This window comes from Crocodylus siamensis, chromosome 10, assembly GCF_052110815.1.
Source record: "Crocodylus siamensis isolate JL-2025a chromosome 10, ASM5211081v1, whole genome shotgun sequence".
NCBI classification, from domain to species: domain Eukaryota; kingdom Metazoa; phylum Chordata; order Crocodylia; family Crocodylidae; genus Crocodylus; species Crocodylus siamensis.
In genome coordinates, this window is record NC_143404.1 from 71,605,750 (window position 1) to 71,628,358 (window position 22,609).

A 22,609-nucleotide genomic window follows, 5' to 3' on the forward strand; every position below is an offset into this window, starting at 1 on the left:
AGCCCCCCAGGGAGCCGGGTGAACAGGCTGCGTAAACAGGCGCTTGAGTTAGCGTGGAGTTCACACAGGAGAGGGCGTGGGAGGGCACAAGACCCTGCCTGTGACCCCCCCCAGCCATAGCCAGCCCCAGCTGTAGCCAGCCTACCAGAGGCATGACACACCCCTCGGGTCCCCTCGGGCTCTGCGGCCCCCCCGTCGGGCACCTCAGAGACGGCCACCCAGACGGAGCCCATGGTCCCGGGCTCCACGCAGACGGAGCCCCTGGCTCTTGGCTGCAGGGGCTGCCTGTCCTTTTTTCAGGCTCTGGGGCCCGGGAGCATGGCCACCTCCCTGTGCGGGGTCTGCTCCCTACTGGGGTCTCTGGCACGCCAGCGGGAGGAGCTCCAGGCCACAGTCCAGAGACTGCGTGCCATCAGGGACTGCGAGCAGGAGATAGACTCCTACTGCCAGGCCCTTCTCCCCCGGGAGCCGCAGGGGAGAGCACCGTCTCCCTCCAGGACTAAGGAGGACTCTGGGACCTCCCGCTCTGCCCAGTCAGGGGCATGGACCGAGGTGGTCAAGGGCCCCAGGGCCCGCCACACCAAGGCCCCTCCCTCGCCGGAGCTTAGCAACAGGTTCGCACCTCTTGCAGCCCCAGCAGAGCCCACGCAGTTGCCGGTTCCCGCAGGCAACCCAGGCTCAACCGCAGCTACTGGCCCCGCTCTCCCCAAGACAAAGTGTAAGGTGTTTGTTGTGGGAGACTCCATCCTGCGGGGCACTGAGGGGCAATCTGCCGCCCCAACCCCTTAGCCCAGGAAGTCTGCTGCTTCCCGGGGGCCCGCATCCGAGACATTGCGGCGAGGATCCCGCAGCTCCTCCGGCCCACAGACCACTACCCCATGCTCCTTATTCACGTGGGCACCAATGACACGGCTCGGAGCACCCCCAGCCAGGTCATGAGGTGCTACAGGGATTTGGGAGCGGGGCTTAGGGGTCTGGGAGCTCAGGTGGTGTTTTCGTCGATCCTCCCAGTCTCGGGCTATGGGCTGAGGAGGGAGAGGAGGATCCACGCGGTGAACCAAAGACTGCGGCACTGGTGTCATCGGGAAGGCTTTGGCTTCCACGACCACAGCCCGCTCTTTGGCGAGAGGCAGCGAGCTGCTGGGAAGAGATGGCCTCCACCTCTCTCCCCTGGGGAGGAGGCTCTTCTCAGCCAGGCCGGCTGACCTGCTCCACCAGGCTTTAAATTAAGCCCGCTGGGGGATGGGGGGACTACTGCCACTGCTGGCCCGCTGAACGGCCCTTGCAAAGCCAGCAGACGAAGGCACTTAAGGGAGCCCACCCCTGCCCCAGCCCTGGCACAATCTGTGGGCAAGGCAAGAGCCCCCAAGGGCACACTTGCCTGCCTGTACACTAATGCCAGGAGCCTGGGCAACAAGCAGGAGGAGCTCGTCCTCCTGCTCAGTGCAAAGAATTATGACGTCATTGGGATAACGGAGACCTGGTGGGACTCCACCCATGACTGGACCACGGGTATAGAGGGCTATACCCTGTACAGGAGGGATCGTGTTGACAAAAGGGGCGGGGGTGTAGCTCTCTATGTGAAGGAAAGCTACATGTCCCTGCAAGCTGATGTTGGTGACCAGCACGGACAGCTAGAGACCCTCTGGGTAAAAGTTCGTGGGGAATACGGCACAGGGGACACAACGGTGGGAGTCTACTACAGACCTCCCACTCAAAGTCCTGAGCTTGACCAGGAGTTCACCCAGGAACTGACTGAGGCCGCTTGCTCCAGGACCTTGGTTGTCATGGGTGACTTCAATTACCAGGACATCTTGTGGGAAGATCACTCAGCAAAATCCGAGCGGGCGCAAAGCTTTCTCTCATGCGTGGATGACCTCTACCTGATTCAAGAAGTCTATGGGCCAACGAGAGGCAAAGCGCTGCTCGACCTGGTACTGGCTATGGGGGGCGACCTAATCGGCGACCTAGTGATCGGTGGGAAGCTGGGTGAGAGCGACCACGAGCTGATCACCTTCACCATCCGCCATAAAGCTGGCAAGTCAGTCAGCAACACAGAAGTCCTTGACTTCAGAAAAGCCGACTTTGACAAGCTCAAGAGGCTAGTCAGTCAGGCCCTCAGGGACCATGACCCCAGGGAGAGGGGAGTTCAAGAAGAGTGGTTGCTTCTCAAGGAAGCGATCCTCAGTGCACAAGCTAAATCTATTCCAACACGGAGGAAAGGCAGCAAGAAGGCACAGCAGCCCCCCTGGCTCTCCAGAGACCTAGCGGACCTCCTGCGGCTAAAAAGGAAAGCCTACAAAGGATGGAGGACGGGATTCACCTCCGAGGAGGATTACTCCGCACTGGTCTGGTCCTGCAGGGAGCAATCCAGGAAAGCCAAGTCTGCAACTGAACTCCAACTAGCTTCGAGCATCAAGGACAACAAAAAGTCCCTTTTCAGATATGTGGGGAGCCAGAGGAAAAGCAAGGGCAACATTGGAACCCTGCTAAACCAGATGGGGCAACTGGCAGCTGACGCCCAGGAAAAAGCCAACCTATTAAATAGTCTTTCATCAGTCCCATGGGACGCCCATGCCTGCTATGGGACAGGGAGATCCGGGTGATGGGGATCCCCTGCCCTCCATCAATGCTGACCTCGTGAAGGAACACCTTGAGAAGCTGGATACCTTCAAGTCAGCCGGCCCTGATAATCTGCACCCCAGGGTACTCGAGGAGCTGGTGAGCGATATAGCCCAGCCCCTGGCACGGGTCTTCGAGAGCTCCTGGCGCTCTGGTGTAGTGCCCGAAGACTGGAAGAAGGCCAATGTGGTGCCGATCTTCAAGAAAGGGAGGAGAGTGGATCCAGCTAACTACAGGCCCATTAGCCTGACTTCTATCCTGGGGAAGATCTTGGAAAAGTTTATTAAGGAGGCCATCCTTGATGGACTGGCTGATGCCAACATCCTAAGGGATAGCCAGCACGGGTTTGTTGCGGGTAGGTCTTGTTTGACCAATCTCATTTCCTTCTATGACCAGGTGACCTATCACCTGGACGAGGGAGAGGAGATTGATGTCATATATCTTGACTTCAAAAAAGCTTTTGATCTGGTATCCCATGATCACCTCTTGGCCAAACTGGCTAGTTGTGGCCTTGGCTCCACCACGATCCGCTGGCTGGGAAATTGGCTCCGTGGTCGGACCCAGAGGGTTGTGATTGATGGCAGTCACTCATCGTGGTGCCCTGTGACCAGTGGGGTCCCCCAAGGCTCTGTCCTTGGACCCATACTGTTCAACATCTTCATTAATGATGTGGACACTGGAGTCAGGAGTGGACTGGCCAAGTTTGCCGATGACACCAAACTTTGGGGCAAAGCATCCACGCCAGAGGACAGGCGGGTGATCCAGGCTGACCTGGACAAGCTCAGCAAATGGGCAGACGAGAACCTCATGGTGTTCAACACTGAAAAATGCAAGATTCTCCACCTTGGGAGGAAAAACCTGCAGCACCCTTATAGGCTTGGCAGTGCTACATTGGATAGCACTACAGAAGAAAGAGACTTGGGGGTCATCATTGACCACAAGATGAACATGAGCCTGCAATGCGATGCTGCGGCTAATAAAGCGACCAAAATGCTGGCGTGCATCCATAGATGCTTCTCGAGCAAATCCCGGGACGTCATTCTCCCCTTGTACTCGGCCTTGGTGAGGCTGCAGCTGGAGTACTGCGCCCAGTTTTGGGCTCCACAATTCAAAAAGGATGTGGAGAAGCTTGAGAGAGTCTAGAGGAGAGCATGATCAGAGGTCAGGAAAACAGACCTTACGATGATAGGCTGAGAACCACGGGGCTCTTTAGCCTGGAAAAGCGCAGGCTCAGGGGTGATCTGATGGCCGCCTGCAAGTTTATCGGGGTGACCACCAGTATCTGGGGAAATGTTTGTTCACCAGAGCGCCCCAAGGGATGACTCGGTCGAACGGTCACAAACTCCTGCAAGACCGTTTCAGGCTGGACGTAAGGAAGAATTTCTTTACTGTTTGAGCCCCCAAGGTCTGGAATAGTCTGCCATCGGAGGTGGTTCAAGCACCTACATTGAACACCTTCAGGAGTAAATTGGATGCTTATCTTGCTGGGATCCTATGACCCCAGCTGACTTCCTGCCCTTTGGGCAGGGGGCTGGACTCGATGATCTCCCGAGGTCCCTTCCAGCCCTAATGTCTATGAAATCTATGAAATCTGGCCCACGTGCCAGGTTTTGTGTGTGTGAGGAGCTTGTGCATTGGTCAAGTTGGTTAATCAAGCCTAGGCTGGTTAATGCATAGCAGAGCTGTTATGTGAGCAGTATATATATCGATCAGTGCTCCAGTGAGGCCTACTGGGCATCAAGTACCTGCAATTTTCCTACATGAAGCTTGGCTTCTTTGACAGGGAGCAAACAAACATTAGCCAGGAGTAAGAGAGAAGTTGCCCTTCTGTTGGAGGGAGTGAAACTGGGCAGAGGGCCCACTTCTCAGGCAGGGCAGGCAGGCTTGAAAGGGTGGAAGCAACTATGTCCTAACACTCATGCAGGCCTTGACTGCTCCTTGCAGGGGAGGCAGTTCTCCCCACACTTCCCTCTGCTCCGCTGCCTGCTAATTAGTGTAATAAACCTCTCTGTTCCCCTTCCCCGGTGTGTCCATTCAGTGGCTTGGTTTGTGCTGCTCTGCGTAGGCTAAGTTGTTGCTCTTCAGCTGGATTTCTGCGTAGGAAAATAATTTATGCTGCTCTGATAAAAAGGGAGAGCCGAGTTCCTATTGGCTTCTCATTTCCTTTCAACATGCCTTTTGCTTTCGGGGCTTGGAGTGCCAGCTTTTCTCCTCTCTCTTGTTGCTTCAGGTAGCTGGTTCCCCTCTCTCCTCCTGCTCCCACATGGCTTCTGCCTCCATTTCTCATGTGGAACCTGTTCTGGCCTGTGTTTTAGCAGGGGCCCCCTCTCACACATTCGCATTGGCTTTTTGAGTGTCTTCGTAGACCACTTGAGCTTTGCTCTCAAGGGCTGAGCCTGCCAGGTAGTGCAGTTACATCCACGGGGGGAGCAGGTTGGCCTCTAGGCCTACCCAGCTCCAAGCACTCTTTGTGGTTGGCATCTCCATCTGAGCATTTCCATGTCTTTGCTGAGTGTTCCCACGGGGGTGGGCTCTCGTTCCCTTCCTCCTTCCACTGCCCCCTCCAGCTCACTTTGTTATTCCTCTCTCTTTTTCTAATTGCTGCACGTGTCCTTGCAGCTGAGGTCCAATTCTCCTTCTGCCCCTCCCCAAGCAGGTTGTCATCCCTAAAGACAGGGTATGTGCCATGTCTGGGGGCTGCAGCTGGATTTAATCATGCACCCATTTCCCACACGGCCACTGACACCTGTGTTGCCTATGGGATGCCCAACACCATTGTTGGCCGTCGCACTGAATTTGTGGGCAACTGCAGCCACCCATTCATGCTGCAGTTAGGCTGGCAATTGCATGTGCGCAATTAAGAGTGTGGCCTTTCCATCCACCTGGCTGCTAACGAGATGGCTTCTCCAACACGGGTGGCAGCGCATGTCCGAGTTCTTCCATTAACCTTAAGGGGAAAAGCCCGAGCAGAGGTGGCTTGTACAGGGGGTGGGCTGGTGTCTGGTGCTTGCTCAAGTAGGTCACGCACATGGCAAAGCTGGTGGCATGAGTTCCTGGGGAAGGCATTTACTGTGACAGTGAATCACTCTGGGCGCTGGCAGCATGTGCTCGCAGATGAGGCTGACCCGTGCCGTGACTGCGCTCCCATCTCCACAGCGGAGCATGCCCTGCTGCTTCTCCCACTCCTCACCTGTTAAGAAACCCACCCATTTCCATTAATGGCCTGCTGCTGGGCGAGGAGCCCCTGGCCATCTTTGGAGTGCTTGGGCTGTGGGGTGAGCAGGTGTCATTCATCCCCAGGGGTCCCGTGGCTCCAGACTTCGGGAGTGACTGTGCTCTTCTGCAGTATTGATGCCCCTGTGTCTCCTGTGACTTGAGAGATGCTGCTTTGTTGGCATTGCTTGGAACAGTTTCAGTACCATGTTCTGGAGCCTGGATCCACCCTGGGACCTGGTAGGGGCTTTCTCACCTTGGCCTTGCAATGTCCTGCTGTGTGAGGATGCTGTGTTGCATGTCTGCAGGGGAAAGGGGGCCTTGGCATTTGCTGCTGTAGCCAGTGAATCATCTGGAGTGGGGTCTTCCCATTTCTCCTTAGACTGCAGCGCAGGGCCATCTTGCAGAAGCGGTTGTGCAGTCAGAGGAGTGTCATTGCAGCTGTGCTGATTCTCTCCTCCCTTCCCCCTGCTTCAGGCTTCTCTCTTGTTCTGCGATGAGCTGTTGCTGGCATCATTTCTCCCTGGATCTGTTGCCGCTGGCTTTCTGCTCTGAGCATTTTTGGCCTAATTCCAAGCCTTCACGCCTAACACTGTTTACAAGCACAAGTGCTTCTAGGAGCCAAGCACTGAAGTGCTTGGCTCAGGGTTGTTGGTGCTGTCTGCTAAACTTGTACCTCCTTGGGACATCCCGTCAAAGCTGAGCTGACAGGCTTCAGCCATCGCCTGCTGCATCATCCATCATGACGTCCTGTCTGGTGAGTTATGCAGTCATGCAGCTACCAGGAAGCACCTTGGAGAGACCTAACTGGAGAGAGAGCAAAGCTGTCCTGTGTTGGAGGGGATTAGCCAGGCAACTATAAAGGCAGAGTTGAGAATGCCTGGGTATGAGAGGTCCACGTGCCATACGTGCCCAGCAAGGGCAGCCCGCTGCACCCAGACAGCTGAGGGACATCAAGTGCATGGACAGTGAAGTGCTGAGAGCCCTATCCTACGGCCTGCTTTGTGCTAGCCAAAATTGTCCAGCCAGGAGGGTGGAAAATGGAGTAGCTGAGAAACCTATCCTTTAACAGACGTTTATTCTGGCTTCATCCATTTTCCTCCCCTGCTGTTAGGGAAGTGTTGTGTGCGATTATAAAAGGATCTGTGGAAATGCACAGGTGCCTGGAACTGCTCTGGAGGCAGTCCAGTTTGTGTGGTAGTAATTATCCAAGCTGCCAGGAAGATGTTGATGGAAAGAAAGTCACTCTGCAGCAGTGAATTGCCCTGCAGAAGTCCAGGGACTTTGGATTCCCTCTGGCCAGCGTGGGCCAGACAGGGAAGGAAGCTGTCATGTAAATGGCACCCATGCCGCCCCTGCAGACATAAGAGAGCAGCACAGGCTCCCTGGGAGGGTGAACATATCTGTAGACTGCAAGCAATCTGGGAAGAGACCACGGAAACTGCTTGTGACTGATACGAGTAATCACTTTTCTTCTGACCCAGCGCTAGATGCACGCCCAGTTTCTGGAGCTCCGGCTTAGAACATCTCCCTTAGAAAGGAGTTTGGATGCCAATCAAAGTAGCTCAGGCCAGGAGGGTTTGGCTGGTGGACCCCCTCATCTCTTCCCTGGTACAGAGACATTCTGGCGATGAATGAGCTTTCTCCAGCTTTCCTGGCCCCGTGCATTGTTGCTACCTCTAGCAGCACTTGGGGGCGGTGGAGGCTGTGCCACGGATACATTTACATTCAGACCTGAACACTCGAGCAGGCCACGGGACAGCCATCAGGTAACAGTTCCTATGGGGCTGGCACTGCAGAGAGAGGCCCCTTCCCAGGCTGGGGCTCGTTCCACTCATGCCAACCCATGGTTCACAGTGGAGGCAGAGGAGAGCCTCAGGAGCCAAGGCAGGGAACGCTAGCCAGGCAATTTCCTGGAGTTGAGTTGTTTTTGCATGTCAGAGAGGCAGGTCCAGAGGCTTTTCCCCGAAGAGGCTGCTCTTGGCCAACACTGCTGGCTCGTTGCTGATAATGCACTAGAAGCAAGAGATCTCTGGGCAGCAGAGGAGCGTGCAGACTCGAGCTGGGCTGGACTGATTCCAGGTCCGTGCAACACGCTCCTTCCCTGGGAAGCACAAACGAACCCTCGACAGCCTCTCGGCACAGCCACAGTGCTGAACCGTGGAGCAGGGCAGCCTCTGCTTGCTCGCTTTCTTCCCCCACGTTAACGCTCTGCAAGTGTTCCTGTGCTTCCAGAAGGGCAGGAGAAGGCAGAGATGTCCGAGCTACCCCAGGAAGGAGCTCCCTCCAGGAAGACAGCAGTACAGGGACAGGTAAGAGCAGCTTCTTTCTCACACGTCTCAGCTGGGTCAAACCACCATGGGGAAAGGTGAGGTTTTAAGGGTCTCTGTAGTCTTTGTGACCCAGACCTGAGAGCTCATATTGAGAAGGAGGCTCTGGTTTCTGATTGCTGGTGGCATTCAAACCATTCAGGCACTGGGAGACCATTACCCCTTGTTTTGCCTGCCAGAAGCCTTGAAAGCAGCAGGGAGCCGAAGGGGAACAGGCTTGTCCATAACTTTGGGCCAAAAGGAAAGTCTCCCTGGTTGTAAATGTGGAGCTGGTGCATTGTTAAATGCATGTGTGTTCTGGTAGTCAGGCAACCATCCTGCCAGATAGCCAGTACCTATAAATAAATGGTGTCTGGTTTTGCACATGGGTGAGCAGCAGGAAGTAAGCAGGTGCCATAAGCAGTGAGAAGCCAGTGGTCTGTGCAGGACCCCTGCACTTGCAGTTGCTGGAGAGGAAACCTTAGCACCTATGTACTGTATAGTGCTGTTAGGAGCTGGGTGTGCCCTGTATGCGGCATGTGCTGCATGGATGGGCTGCTGCTGGCTACAGGAAGGGAGGCCCCTTGTATGCGTTGGAGCCAAGTGACTTGGCAAGGCTGCTGGTGAATCCTGTCTCTAGGCGTGAGTTCTGCCTATGAACTCCCACCGGGCTGCTTGTAGGAAGCCCCAGCCAGGCTAGACACTGTTCCTCTCATGTCCATCTGCGGGTTCATCTGCTGGCATCCCCTGAAGCTGAGCCCCCTGGTGTGCTCTCTGCCGGGCAGCGCAGAGGCTGTGGGAACAGGATGTGGCTCTGTGTGTGTGGGAAGTTTGGTTACTGGACATGCCACATCCGCGTGTATCTTCAAAGACCCACTCCTGGTGCTTCATTCTGGGTCCATGAACTGATTCATTCTGCAGTCCGGTTTGGGAGGCATGAAACTCAGTGAAACTGCAGCTGGCTCTGCTGCGGGCATTTAACGTCCATCGTGCTGCCCCTCCTCTGAGCTGCTCCCTGCCTTGTTCTGATGACAAACTCGGAGCTGCGGCTCTTGTTGCTGTTTTGCTCGTTCAACAGTGACCTTTTAAGGCTACTGCTTTGCAGTTCATGTTTCAGCTAATCATGATGCCTTGGGTCCTGCTCTGCAGAGAGGAAGTGGAGAGGAAAACAGGTTCTCAGAACAGATGGGTAGATAACCGTAGGGGGTTAGTGTTGGTTTCTGAAGCTTTTAACTCCCAGGACTGCAGCCCCAAGCTCTGGCCGTGAGAGACGAATTGTCCCCCCATTTCTGAGAGGAGTTGCCCAACAGCATACAGGTAAAGCAGAAACCCATTTTACAGCAGCCTGAGGGGAGGGCCCCCAAGAAGGAGGTTGGAGGAGTGGAGGCACCTGCTGCAGTAGTGCACAGGGCCGGTGAGTTGGCCTCTCATCCTCTGCAGTGAATGAGCTGGTCCGTCCTGGCATCCAGCACCCTGATTGCATCCTGCTCGGCAGGGGACTGGCCCCTCCTGGCATGCATGGTTCCTGGGACCACTGCCCCAGCTGAGCAGAGTGTTCCTATGGGATAGAAGAGTCCATAGTGCAGGACAGGCCAGGATACTACCTGGTCTGGGACACTGTAGCCTGGGTCCTTTGCTTCTCGTGGCTGGGGCATGGGGGCCCTGCTCTGTTTCAGAAACAGAGTAAATCAGACATGCTGCTGCTCACATCTGCATCAGATCAGGGCTGGAGGGGGTTCCTGGCTGCCATCGTGCCCTGCTCCTCTGGGCCAAAGCGCCAGGTGCAGCTGTGGCTTTATAGCAGGCCGGACAGGGTGCTGCTGGGCAGGGTGGCTGACACCTGGGCCCATGTCTTGGTTCTGTGCTGAGCTGGCTTGCTGGGGGGGATCTTGTTCCCAGGGACAGCCGATGCTGCCGCTGTGCCGGAAGGTGTGTTACGCCATCGGGGGCAGCCCCTACCAGATGACGGGCAGTGCCCTGGGCTTCTTCCTCCAGATTTTCCTCCTGGATGTTGCACAGGTGAGTGCCTGTTGTCTTGATGTGGGATGGGGCAGAGAATTGCATGTGAGCTGGGGTGGAAACCAGTACATAGATGCCAGGGGGCTGCAGCTTGGGCCTCTTCCTGGAGCAGGCTACCCCCAGCCCTGCTGCTAGCCAGGGTCTCCTCCCCGTTCATGCTGACCTCTTTCCCTCCCACAGCTGAAGCCATTTCACGCCTCACTGATCCTTTTCTTTGGACACGCCTGGGATGCAGTGACGGACCCCGCCATCGGCTTCCTGGTCAGTAGGAGCCCCAGGAGGAAGCTTGGCAAGCTGATCCCATGGTGAATGAGGCAGGGACCAGCTGGGTTCAGTCTCCTTCGGCACTGCAACTGCTTAGGGGCCGGATGCATTGCACTGTGAGCTTCAGACGGGCATAAAAAAAGGATGCTTATTTCACGTGACTTTTGGGAATATCCCTTGTGCTGCAGCACTGGCTTCACAGTTCCTTTAAGGGTCCTAAACACCCACGGCTGCTGGTGCCTGAGACTTGGTGGATCTCAAGCATTAGATGAGCAGGTCTGGCTTGGGTACAGCTCTGGTGCTGGCTATGCGTGCTCTTTCCCCCTTGCTTTGCCCAGAGCTGGCTCCCTTCTGCCTGCCTGGGCCTTGTGGCTTCAGCTGGGCTGTGGTTTTGCAATGGGGAGTGGAGGCCATAGCAGGCAGCCCCGGCTGGCAGGAGGGCTCATGTCTGACGGGCACCACATCTCCCTGCAGGATCGCCTTCTCCACACCCTTTGGAGTCACCTTCTACTGCATGCTGTGGTTTGTGCCTTTTGGCACCATCCCTCTCTGGCAGAAGTGCCTCTGGTACCTGGTCATGTACTGCTGCTTCCAGGCTTGCAAGAGTGTAAGGAAGGTGGGGCTGGGTTGTGCACTGTAGTGGGTTGGGCTGGGTTGTGTGCCCCAGTGATTCCTAGATGTTTGGGACCAGTGGGCCCCTTTCAAGCCTTGGTATTTCTCATGGCCAGCTGTCACTGCAGCCCACCCACTCAGGTCCTGCTGCCTGCCAGCAGTCCACGGACCCCGCTGTGGGGCCCACTGGTCTTTGCCCAGTGCCCTTTGGTGACCAAAGACCCAGTTGTAAAGGGAGAGGGTCCAGTGTGGCCAGGAAGGAGAGCTATCTGCTCGTGGGGAGCACGGGGAACCGATAGAGGCAGACAGTCTTGGGCTCAGCGTAAGGAAGTGACTGCAATGCTCTGGGGTGGAGGTGTCTGACCTGTTTTCTCCCCAGTGCTATCATGTGCCCTATTCCTCACTGACCATGTTCCTGGGGGGCAGTCAGAGAGACCGGGACTCAGCCACTGCCTACCGTAAGTGTCTGCATGCTACGGCCGTGGAGCCTCGTGAGCTCCCTTACTGTGTGCCGGGGGCTGGCCAGGGCAGGCTGCTTGTGCTCCAGTGTTGCAATAGTCTGATGTCCAGGCTGAATGTGTCCCAATGTGTCATGAAGTATGCTTGTATATAAGTATAACCCTTGCTTGGTATCCCCGCGCGTTTGCAGTGAGACAGCAACTGGGCTGTGCAACTCAGAGGGAATGCCCTGGGAGCTTGGACGTCGATCCTGGGGTGCCTGTTTTGTTTTGGGTAAACATGTGATCCACAGCTAAAGCAATGCCATGCTGCACCATGCGTGGCTGTTGTGAGCAGACTCCAGCTTTGGGCTCTTGCTGAATGCACATGTAGATTCACCTGGGATAAGTTGGTCCTTTAGAGGTGGGGGGAAGAGAGGAGTGGTGGTCCCAGCTCCAAACCTCCAGCTTTTTCTCCTGGAGCTCAGGGGGAACATCCCAGAGTAGGTAGCAATAGCAGGCCTCTTTTCCCCTCTGGCAACAGCCGTGAGAGGGCACTCACGTGTTTGCACACACAAAGCCAGTGCATCACAGTGCGAGGCGCAGACCAGCTGCCCCAACCTTGGAGATCTGCTTCAGGCCAGGGCGGTCAGCCCAGCTGACCCCTCTGCTGTGTGGGCTGTTGGCAGGAATGGGGGTGGAGGTGTTTAGCACGCTGGTTGGCTCGGGCATCCAGGGGCAGATTGTGGGCGGCTACCATGCCAGCATGACCCAGATCTGTGCGACGTTCAATGGGACTCTGCAGAACAGCACCTCCGCGGGCCTCACCGACACGCTGGAAAACACGGTAAGGGCCTGGCTGCTGGCCCACGCTGCCTTTCACCTACCCTCCCAGCCACTTGGCCTGGGCTAAGCTGACTGCACCGGCTCCTGTTTTCCAGTGCAGGGCATATATAATCGCCTCCGTGGTGCTGGGCTCGCTATACATCCTGTCCTGCCTGGTCCTCGTGTTTGGAGTGAAGGAGCAGCCTGGTAAGGTGGCTGCTGCCCTTGGCTGGAGCTTGGATGGTGCTGGGTAGTGGTGGAGCCAGGGTCTCCTGGGTGGTAGGCAGGGCATGTGGCTGGCACTGCATCCTGGGCTGTGGTGATGGTGTTTTGCTGTCCAGCCTCCTTTGCTACCTAGGTCAGTTCCTGGGAGGCCTCTCACCCCAATCCTGCTGGCTGCTGCTTACACAGAGGGTGCAAGAGAAGATGGGGTGAAAGTCCATCCCTATCTGGACACTCATCCTAGCTAGCAGCACAGAGGAGCTCCCATCTTTGTTTAAACGTGTGTTCCCATGGGCAGGCCTGCCAGCTGCTCCTGATGGCTCTACTCTCCGTCCCCTCCCTGCAGGGCCCCTGGGTCCCCTGGAGAAAGCAAAGCTGCCCTTCTTCAGGAGCCTGAGGGTCATCCTGGCACACCGGTCCTACACCCACCTGCTCTGCGCCTTCCTCTTGGCCTCCCTGGCCTTCCAGGTACCAGGGCAAGGGGGCGAGGCAGCAGGGCAGTATCGGGCAGAGCCGGGTGGAACCATCTAATGAAGTGGTGTGACAAGGCCACTGTGTCCAGGGGTGTGAAATGCTCCAGCTCTGGTGGGAGGGGAGAGAAACAGCCTACAGGAGCTCTCACCTCAAGCTGCATGGTATTCAGGGGCTGAATACCCTGCTCCTCAGGCTGGAAGAGATGTGGTGCTGAGCCCTTGGCTCCAGGAAGCTGCTTGCAATCCAGTGTGGGGCTGCAGGTTCCCAGTGCAGTTGTGCACGGCTTGGGATTCCCACGTGAGCCCATGTCCATGCTCCCTTCCAGGTTGCCCAGGGGATCTTTGCCTTCTACTGCATGCATGCCGGCGGGATGGCCGGGAGGTTCCAGCACCTGGTGCTCATCATGCTGGTAGGTCCGTCTGCCCCTCGCCCCAGTCCCTGCTCCTCCAAGCCACTGAGCCCCCCTGTGTGTGTGTCTCCCCCAGGTCACGGCTTCCCTCTCCATCCCCGTGTGGCAGCGTATGTTGGTGCGGTTTGGGAAGAAGAAGACGGTGCTCGTGGGGCTGTCGGTAGGTCCCCAAGGCTAGGGTAGCTGTGTGTACCCCATCGCCCACACGACTTCCAGCTGAGCTCCCTGGTGAAAGCATGATGTCCTGCTCTCCAGTGCAGCCGCCAGCCCGTGGTGGCTCAGCTGGCACCGGCAGCCTGGAGAGCTGTCTGTGAGCACGCGGTGCCTTATTGCAGTTACGCAGGGCATCGAGGGTGTGAGTGGGAGTGGCGGGAGGCTTTCCTGCCAGCCCTCGCTGCTCTGGACAGCCAGCCTGGTGCAGAAGGGCTAGGAAGCAATCCTGGTCTTGTTCGTGTAGTCTCAGCAGCATCCAGCACGACTAGTGGTACATCCACTCTCCTCCCACCCCGTTTGCAAACCACGGTGTGGTGTGGCTCCATTTATTGGGTGTCCTTGATGCCCAGAGTGAGTGAGCTGATGCCCACAGCTGATTCCTTTACATTTCTTCAGGGCCTTCCACCCCCAGCCTGTATAGGGATACGGCATGGGGAGATCAAGGGCCAGCTGTGTTATGTCCCCTGCGCAGGGGGTTCAGGCTTTTAGGCTTCAAGAGCAGATTGGTGTTAAAGTCACCTCGGGGCCAGGTGGGAGCTTGGCCCTGCCCGAGCAAGCACTGTGGAAAGCCTTAGCTTGCTGGTGGGTACTGATCGGTTTGAGCTGCACTCGAGAGGTTGGATTGGACATGGTATTTAGGTGCCTAAAGATGCAGCTGGGCCCCCAGTGAGCTCAGATAGGCTGGAACTGGTCGGTGCCTGGCTCGGGTCGTGATGGCTGTTAAGTGTCTAACTCACTCGCTTCCTCTTGGAAAACCTATTGTCTGCAACTTTAGAGGCTCAGATACCTTGGTAAGGCCAGTTCTAGGTGCCTGACCCCAAATCTTGCCACAAATCAGTAGCAGAACCCAGATTAGCACCTAGGACTCCAGGTTCCTGCTTCAGCCTTTGTCCCACCCATGATGGCACCTTCCTGAAGTCCCATGGGGTGGGGATGGGGTGCCTGGGGCACTCGGGGTGTGTCATGATGAATGCATCATGGCTGCTGTCATGGACTGACCTCTGTCTGTGTGCCCAGCCCCCCACAAAGCCCCAGGAAAGATGCAGGCCCTGCCCCAAGGCTCTTCCATGTATGTGATGCACCAGATCCTCCAGGGATGGTCTATCATCGAGGTGGTGGTACAGGAGAGTGGTTGCCCTAGCAGCCTCTTGGTGTGGGCATGGTGCAGGGATTGCTGCAATGGAAATGGAGCAGGGGAAAGGAGCTCCTTACACCTGATGAGCCAGATGGACACAAGAGCGTTTCTCTCTTGCCTCCCTCTGTGCCCCAGATCATCATTCCTGCCCTCATCGTTATCACCCAAGTGACGCACAACTTCCCTGTCTTCGTCGTTATGGTGATCATGGCAGGATGCAGCCTGGCTGTCCTCTACCTGTTACCCTGGTGAGTGGCAGAGACCTGCAGGCCAGGGACGACTTGCTCCTGGACGGCTAAAGGGTTGGGAGGAGAAACACTATCATAAGAACGTGAGGGCTGGAAAGGAGCTCAGGAGGTCACATCCAGTCCAACCCCCTGCTCAAAGCAGGACCAGTCCCAACTGCATCATCTCAGCCAAGGCTTTGTCTCCCCGGGTATTAAAAACCTCTAAGGATGGAGACTGCACCACCTCTCTGGGTACCTCTTCCAGTGCTTCACTCTCCTAGTGAGAGAGTTTTTCCTAATATCCAACCTAAACCTCCCTTGCTGCAGCTGGAGCCCATTGCTCCTGTCGTCTGCCCCCACTGAGAACAGCCCAGCTCCATCCTCTTTGCAACACCCTGCAGGGAGTTAACAGCTGGAGAACTGTGCGCTGGGAAAACACCACTGAGCGAGGCCCAGTGTGTTCGTCTGCAGAGCTAAATAATGCAAGAAGTTGGCAGCGGGCAGGAGCGGGGTTTGAAAGGGCAGCGCCTGCTACTGTCTTTCAGATGGGGAATTGGTGCTGGCTTTCAGCTGGGGAACTGTGCAGCCCTGGTGTCGGTTCTATCAAGTGCAGATAGTGCCGGCGCAGCACATTTATACTGGCGCCAGCAGCCTTTTTGCTGGTGTCTATGGAGCAGATGCAGTGTCGAGCCCTGCACCGGCACTGTCACTGCCTAGGGTGCAGTTGCTTTTTGCAGAGCCAGCACTGACTAGCTCCCAGCCTGGGGGTCATCTGGCTGCAGCTGGGGTCACTTTTTCCCTGGGGTAACCCTTGCTCCCTGCCAACAGGATATTATTTTTGGATATTATTATGGGATTCCTCACCCCCTGGTGGCAAAGGTCTGTAATAGCAGGCAGATCATCCCTCTGCTCCTGCACAAAGCCCATGTGTTACATTGGTGTTAACGCATCCTGTGTGGGCACCGAGAGCAGCTGCCGCTCTGTGCCAGCCTGTTTCACTTATGCAGACCACTGAGCTTAGGGATGACTTCCTCTTCCCAAAATAGCACCCAAGGTTCCTTTCCTACCCTTAGGTGCACAGGTGTGCATATATTTGCATGCTAATAGTTGCATACGCATTAACTTCATGCATAAATTCAGCTTCTGAGCCTGTGTGCGGACTTGAAAGGCATGGTCCCGAGAGAGTTTTTGTTCCCCTGAAAGCCCAAAGCTTTGCCCAGGGCTGGAGGCCAGTGGTGTCAGAAGTCAAGCCTCTTTGCCTCCTTAATGAGCTGCGCATCCCCAGGTCCATGCTGCCGGATGCAGTGGATGATTTCAGGCTGAAGAACCCCAGCTGCCTGAACCTGGAAGCTTTTTTCTACTCCTTCTACGTTTTCTTCAACAAGTTTGCTGGTGGCCTTGCGCTGGGAATCTCCACCATGAGCTTACAGTAGGCCTCAGACTCTGCTTTCTCTTAAAGATTTGTGTTAGTGGGTAAACTTCACGTTGCTGCCTTCTCTTTGGCCCCTGTCAGGAGAAGCTGGAATTGGAGTCCCTGGGAGTTCCCCAGAGCCATTGCTTCTCCTGTTTCCTGCTGGGCACAGCTGAGAGGGGAATAGCTGGGCATGCCACCAAGCCATTCCCTAGAGCACTTGCAGAGAAGAGGGCCTGGGAAGGATGTCTCTGCTTGCTCCTTCACTGCTCTTTTCCATGACTCCCTGGGTTTGTAGAAGGTGTGAGCTGATTCATTGTTGGAGCTCCCACCACACCTATCCTTTAGGGTGTCCTCTTCCCAGGGCCCAAACCAGCCCCAGACCTCACAGGTGAAAGCAGACACTCTTCAAGGCAGGTTCTTCCTCAGTTTTGCAGGTTACAAGGCTGGTGACTGCACACACAACCCCTCTGTCATCCTCACCCTGAAAATCCTCATGGCTCCGGTCCCCATCATCTTGCTGCTGGCTTCCATGGTCACCTTCTACTTCTACCCCATCAACGAGGAGAGGAGGTGGCAGATGAAGATGGAGATGGAGGCAGTCGAGTAAGTGCGGTGGGATTTGTGGGCCTTGGGGAACTCTGGTCCAGGCCTTTTGCTCTGGAAGTGGCTGAGGGACTGTGCAGGGGTCTCTTCTGCCGAGAAGGTGATGAGCTGGGAGGAATTCCCAGCAGGAGCATCGGGAGAAAAATCCACAGCAGAGCTTAATTTGAGTTTTGACCCATGTTACATAGCAACTGAGCAGCAAAGGCTTGACACTCCTCCTACCTATGAGAGGCTGAGACTGTAGCTGCTGCAAGATTCCCCCATTGCCAGTTCTCCTACAGGGCTTTTGCAATTACTGCCGGGGGCTAGAGGATTCCTTTAGTAGATTATCCAAATGCACTTAGGGTTTTTAAAGCACTTTAGACGGTGCTGGGCTGCCTCAGAGCATCATTTTGGGGCTCCTCAGGGTTTGAGAAGGAAGATGACTTGGAAAACGTGAGGGGGTCTGATATCATTGGCTGAGTCAGGGGTCTCTCCTAATCTCTGTCCTCTGCCTGGGGACACAGCTCAAGCCAGCGGTCCCCATCTGCCAGCAGGCAGGGCTGCAAGGGAACAGGGGCAGATGTGGCTCCCCGGATTGTCGCCCTGCCTCGGCTGTGGGGGAGGAGAGGAGAGTTTGCTCACAAATTCTCTGTCCAGTCTGGGACACGGCCTCCTTTCTCCTCCCTTTCCTTGCCCTCCAATGCCCTCCAATGCAAACGTGAAGAGGAATTCTGTGTTAATTTATGCTCTTCCTACCAGGCAAGGCCGGGGGGAGAATGCAAACTCCGGGTAAAACAAACACGGACCTTGCAGAGTTTCCTTGGAAAGCTGGCAGTGCTCGGCGACAGGGAGAGGATGCACCAGTTTGATCTGATGGCTTTGCTTCCTGTTGTTCCCGATTTCTGCATCACAAAACACTGCTCTCTGCTTGCTGCCTTTCTCGACTCCCCAGGGCTGCTGCGGGGAGCATCCCTGGCCTTGAAGAACGGGGTTTGGCATGTTGATCTTGAGCCAGCACCTGCCTTCTCTTTGTGCAAGGAAAGATCCCGGCGCTCATTCACCACAGCTGATTGGGAAGGATGGCGAGGAAAATTGGACCCAGGCTCTGCCAAGAGCACTCTCAGAAAATACACCAAGGAGGGGAGCAGAGCAGCAGAGGTTCAGGCATGTTTTGGGGAAGAAAGTGACAGCAATCTGTCATCTGGGTGGTGATAATCAGGACCCCGAGCCCCAAGCACTAGGACTAGGGGGAATGTTGCTGTTTCAGGAAGAGCGCTGTATCCGTGCTGAGACGTGAAGCTGCCTCTGACCCCATCCGGTGATCAGCTAAAGCGTCCTTCGCTGCTTACTATGTATATAGGCAGCATATTCTGGTCACCACCTGGTCTGGAGCAGCTCCCCTGCTTTCCCAGAAGGCCTGCCCCTAACTTCCCCCCATGTCTAAAGACTTAGAATTTGTCAGTGTATTTTCAGGTGTACAAGACATGCTGGTGTGTAAGAGGCACCCTTCAAAAAAGGGTAAAATGGTGCCTCTGTGACACCCCCTGTATTGTCAGTGGTGGTGAGGCAGGGGCTGTTTTACATGCCCCTTGTCCTGATTTTTTGCCCCCCACAAACCTGACTCCTCTCGCTAGTGTCCCCAGGCTCCTCTCCAATGTATTGGGAGGTAGGGTGGGAGCTTCAGCAGCTGCCCTTCCCTGCAGCTTTGGTGCATCAGAAACACCCTGCTTTAGGAGCTTCTCTTTGGGGGAGAAAAACTGCATCGTATACATGGGAAAATCCTGCTTTCTGCTAAGGTGAGGGTTAGCCATGTGGAAGAAATGCATGTGTCCAAAATAAGAAGTGTGCAAAGGTGTCTAGATGCCGTAGTATCCAATGCTGACAGCAGTTCCCTGCCTTGGTCTTGCTGGGTGCATGAATTATTGGCCACAGATGAATTTTGCCTTGGAAGAGGCTGCAGCAATGGATTGACTTGCCTGTGATCATGCTCTCTTAGGAGCTTATTATAAGGTTTGCCCTGTCTGCCATCTCTGAAAGGGATGGGTTTTTTAGGAGGGAAGGGACGTCAAATGCATTCTGTGGAGAGGGCTGATTGAATGCTAATGACAGTCCCTAGGTCAAAGCTGCACAACTGGGACCTTTTAAAGCTCACCAGAGATCTCCCACTGTAACAACAAGATGAGGAGCATAAAGCCCCAGAGCAGGATGTGACCACAGCATAACAGCTAAACTTGGAGGCAGGAAAACTGAAGTGCATGTGGCATTGCACAGGAGGGGAAGCAGGTTTGGCCAGGGCTATTTCTGACCTCAGTTTAGCTTTGCAGCCCCCCAGTCTGCACACGCTGTGGCCATATTTTTGCAGACAGTGCTCCTACTGTATTTGGAAATCTGGCTCTTAAAGCGGTGTCGTGAGGCTTAAGCGTTAGCAGCCTTTTATATGAGCCCTCTTGGAGCTGGTTGTAGGTAGACAAACTCGCTATCTGCTGCATCCCGGACAGATTTGGAATAGCTTATACACAAGAAAAAGATGCTTCTTTCCTATTTTTTTTGTCAGCTGTGAAGAAAAATAAGTGCCTTGTGAGGCCCTGCCTTGACCTGAGGGGGTCGGGTACAGGGACCCCTTTGCTTAGGACATGTTTCTTTGCTTGCGCACAGCATTTTCTACATGCTTTTCAGGGAAGGAAGTGCCAAGAAAAGCAAAATGATTGTTGCTTCCCTTCTGGTTCCATGTAAGCAGTGGCTGTGTCCAAACGCACGCACGGTTGTTGTGTCCCGCTAGCTGGGCTGGATGTCACATATATGGCACGGCACTGAGCTTCCCACAGAGGGGTGTGACTGGAGATGGGCACTTCCCAGGTTTGATATGTCCCTGCTGTATTTGCTGTTGAGACTCCTGCCGTGTGCTATTATGAGCTATTAAAGCAGCATGCATGCTGATGATGTTTTCCTCCTGGAGTTTCTTGTTATGCAAGCCGGGGCAGGTGCTCCATACCCAGCGCTCTTTGCAGGTGAGCTGTTTTGGCAGGGTGCTGCTGCAGGCAACTGTCCCAGTAGCGTCCGTTTGCTTCGCAGGCTGAAGACCTTCCCCACAGACTGACACTGCAGTCTGGGCAGAAACCTATCCTGTCCCCTTGCTCTGGTGCTACCCAGCCTGACCGCTCAGCCTTCCAGATCCTTGCTCGCCCTTGCTGTGCTCCTTTCTCAGGTGGGACTGAAGAGATCTGGCAGTCGTGGGGCTGGCACTTGCAGGTACACAGACCTGCGAGTGCAGGCAGGGAGTAAAGAGAGAGCACCCACTCCCAACGGGATTTGAATCGGGGTGACTTCTAAGCCTTCCTGCTCCAACATAATGGATTTGGTTTCTGCAGTCTTACTTCATAGCGCGTGCATGCCTCTGAGAATATGCATGCAGGGTTTTCACTATAGGACTAATATCACCCCTTTCTTTTTTTGTCTGAGCTTTATGTCTAGTAACAAATATAGGCTTGTGGTGGAACAGATGTACTCCCCCTATATTCCGGTAGGGAAGGAGTTAATGTAGTGGTGTATATGTGACGCAGTCCAGCTGGTCTGAGCGCAGCAGCAGGTATTAAGAGACTTGTCTAGCAGCTGGGACGTGGTTTATGGGGGAGGGAAGATGGTTTCCCCGAGCACACGACAGAGCGATGTTGTGAATAGGGGAAGCTAATGGGGCTAGGAAAGATCCCTTAATTGGAGCTCAGACCCTACAGAGGGGGAGCATGCTAGAGAAGGCCATTTTCCTGGGGTGAACTGTCAGGCTGAAATGTTGTATTTCCAAGCTGCATCCCACTGGGTTGGGTTGGGTGGGGCTCGAGGCCAGTGTGGTGCTGTGAGCTGGGTCTGGATACCTACAGAGCTGGGTAGACCCATACACTTAATTTCTGCCACTACACCGTGGTGAGAACAGGGCGAGCTGCTGCCATTTCAATATTGTGCTGCATCGGTCAGATCTCCGCTGGGCAACTTAACATACGTATGACCATATCTCTGGGGCTGGGTGATGGTTGTACTGAATGGGATGCATATATTGATTAGCCAACACATGGGCAAATTTCTCATTGCAATTTAAATAGCTAAATGCTAATTCCTCTAGCACTTCTCTGCACTAGGGAGGAAGAGCCGTCCTGCAGTTCAGGGCCAGGAATTAGGTCTTGGGGATCTTATTTCAGACGACTGGTTTCTATTTATGGTGCTAGTGCATGCTACCTGTGGGATCTGTCTGGCCTGGTTCCCCCCAGCTGGAGATGAAGACAGTTACACGTGCTTGTCATGCAAGGGTGTCTGCAGTTAAAACGACTAATAGTGGTGAATACCTGTACACTAAGCATTTCCATGATGCTTAACACTAAGATGGTAAGCATCATGGAAGTGCATATAGAGGTGTGTTCCCCCTATCACAGCTTCATGTATCTTTTACCATGATGCTGATGGAGAGCTGGACAGGTTTCCAAAGCCGAGCTCTGTAGACCCCCTTTCACCAAGATCTCAGTAACCCAAAGAGAGGAGAGCTTTCCTCCTTTGATCCACTTTGGACTTGGGCCTAATCCCTTCGTGCCTTGCTGGCAGGAGTTGGCAGGAGCATGGAGGCACTGAGCAGTCACATGTTGCTGTGGGCGAATCTAAGCCGAGCAGGCGGCAGAAGCTGGAGCTCGAGCATCTCGGTTGCTATAAGCATCTAGCACAGTCGTGGAGCTTGCACGTTGTGGTGCTTGCACAATGAAGAAGTGCAATGAAAGCGACTTGGCGTTCCAGCCATCCCATCTATTATCTCAAACATCTCCTTTTGTCTCTCCTTTTCACGACACCTGTTGGAAATCCTGCTTGCTTTTAGCACTTCTCGCTGCTTGCCTGGGGTGCTTTCCTGCTCGCTTGTCAGAGCTCAGATTCATCAGCTGAGCTCAAATCCATCTATTTCAGATCAGGAAATGATGAGACTTCTTCAATGCACCATTTCAGCCTGGACATCCTATAAGGTTTTGGGATAAGGAGCGCTCGCTCGTGTTACGGAACGGAAGTCGGTGGCTGTCGTAGGGGACGGCCCGGTTGTCCTCTGCTGATAGGAACCCGGGCAAAACAGAGGGCCTCATGTCTCTCTGTCCTTTGAAAAACTGTCTGGTTTCGTCCTCGGTCCTCTACTGAGATGCAGCCGGACACTTTTATGTCCTCTATTTTGAATAACAGAGGACATGAAAGCACCAGGTCTTGTCTCAGCAGAGGACAACCGGGCCGTCCTCCCGGACGGCTGCCCTACACGCCAGACGTTACGGGAAGGCGGAGGTGTTTAACGCCCGGCCACGCATCTTCCATTACCGCAAGCCCCGACTACCCGACGGGCGAAGAACCACCGCGCATCTCTGCTGGCGACGGAAGCAAGGGCCCGTGAGCGCCGCGTTCGATTTCGGAGCGGAGGAAGTCGGGAAACGCACCGGGGCGCGGGTGCAAAAGCCTTGCACGTGCGGCTTCGTGCGGGGAAGCAAAACGGTCTTTGATCTCGTGGATGGGAACGCTCGCGCTTGGCGCACGCGCGCCTCCCTACCCCGCGCCAAGGGCCCGGTCTCCATGGGAACGCCAAGATGGCCGCCCTCGGGCCGATCCCAGCCGGGAGGCA

At 55.2% G+C, this 22,609-nt stretch overlaps 1 protein-coding gene across 5 annotated transcripts; it reads left to right on the forward strand.

Annotated features, from left to right (window-relative positions):
- The first annotated feature begins 3,426 nt into the window (after positions 1–3,426).
- On the forward strand, positions 3,427–22,566 carry LOC149856843 (sodium-dependent lysophosphatidylcholine symporter 1-B-like). 5 transcript variants are annotated; one of them, XM_090064307.1, is made up of 14 exons: positions 3,431–8,147; positions 10,044–10,163; positions 10,344–10,468; positions 10,902–11,034; positions 11,419–11,497; positions 12,166–12,323; positions 12,418–12,508; positions 12,870–12,991; positions 13,323–13,406; positions 13,483–13,566; positions 14,890–15,002; positions 16,267–16,410; positions 16,822–16,998; positions 17,740–22,566. In XM_090064307.1, exons 1-14 carry the CDS (start codon positions 8,091–8,093, stop codon positions 17,771–17,773), a joined length of 1,521 nt encoding a protein of 506 aa, XP_089920433.1. In that variant the 5' UTR covers positions 3,431–8,090; the 3' UTR covers positions 17,774–22,566. The 5 variants fall into 5 exon arrangements, 3 of the variants coding, with proteins under 3 accessions (XP_089920434.1, XP_089920433.1, XP_089920432.1); XM_090064306.1 differs by having other exon boundaries at positions 3,432–10,163; XR_016444396.1 differs by lacking the exons at positions 16,267–16,410; positions 17,740–22,566 and having other exon boundaries at positions 3,427–10,163; positions 12,423–12,508; positions 13,323–13,566; positions 16,822–16,948.
- Positions 22,567–22,609: the final 43 nt, after the last annotated feature.

What these genes read in the sequence shown, in the direction of transcription:
- LOC149856843 (XM_090064306.1), top strand. Translation starts at nt 9,798, where the DNA reads ATGGGGGCCCTGCTCTGTTTCAGAAACAGAGTAAATCAGACATGCTGC. An exon ending in GGACTCAGCCACTGCCTACC is followed by an intron (nt 11,498 to 12,165) that starts GTAAGTGTCTGC and finishes GGCTGTTGGCAG; the next exon opens with GAATGGGGGTGGAGGTGTTT. An exon ending in TGGCCTCCCTGGCCTTCCAG is followed by an intron (nt 12,992 to 13,322) that starts GTACCAGGGCAA and finishes GCTCCCTTCCAG; the next exon opens with GTTGCCCAGGGGATCTTTGC.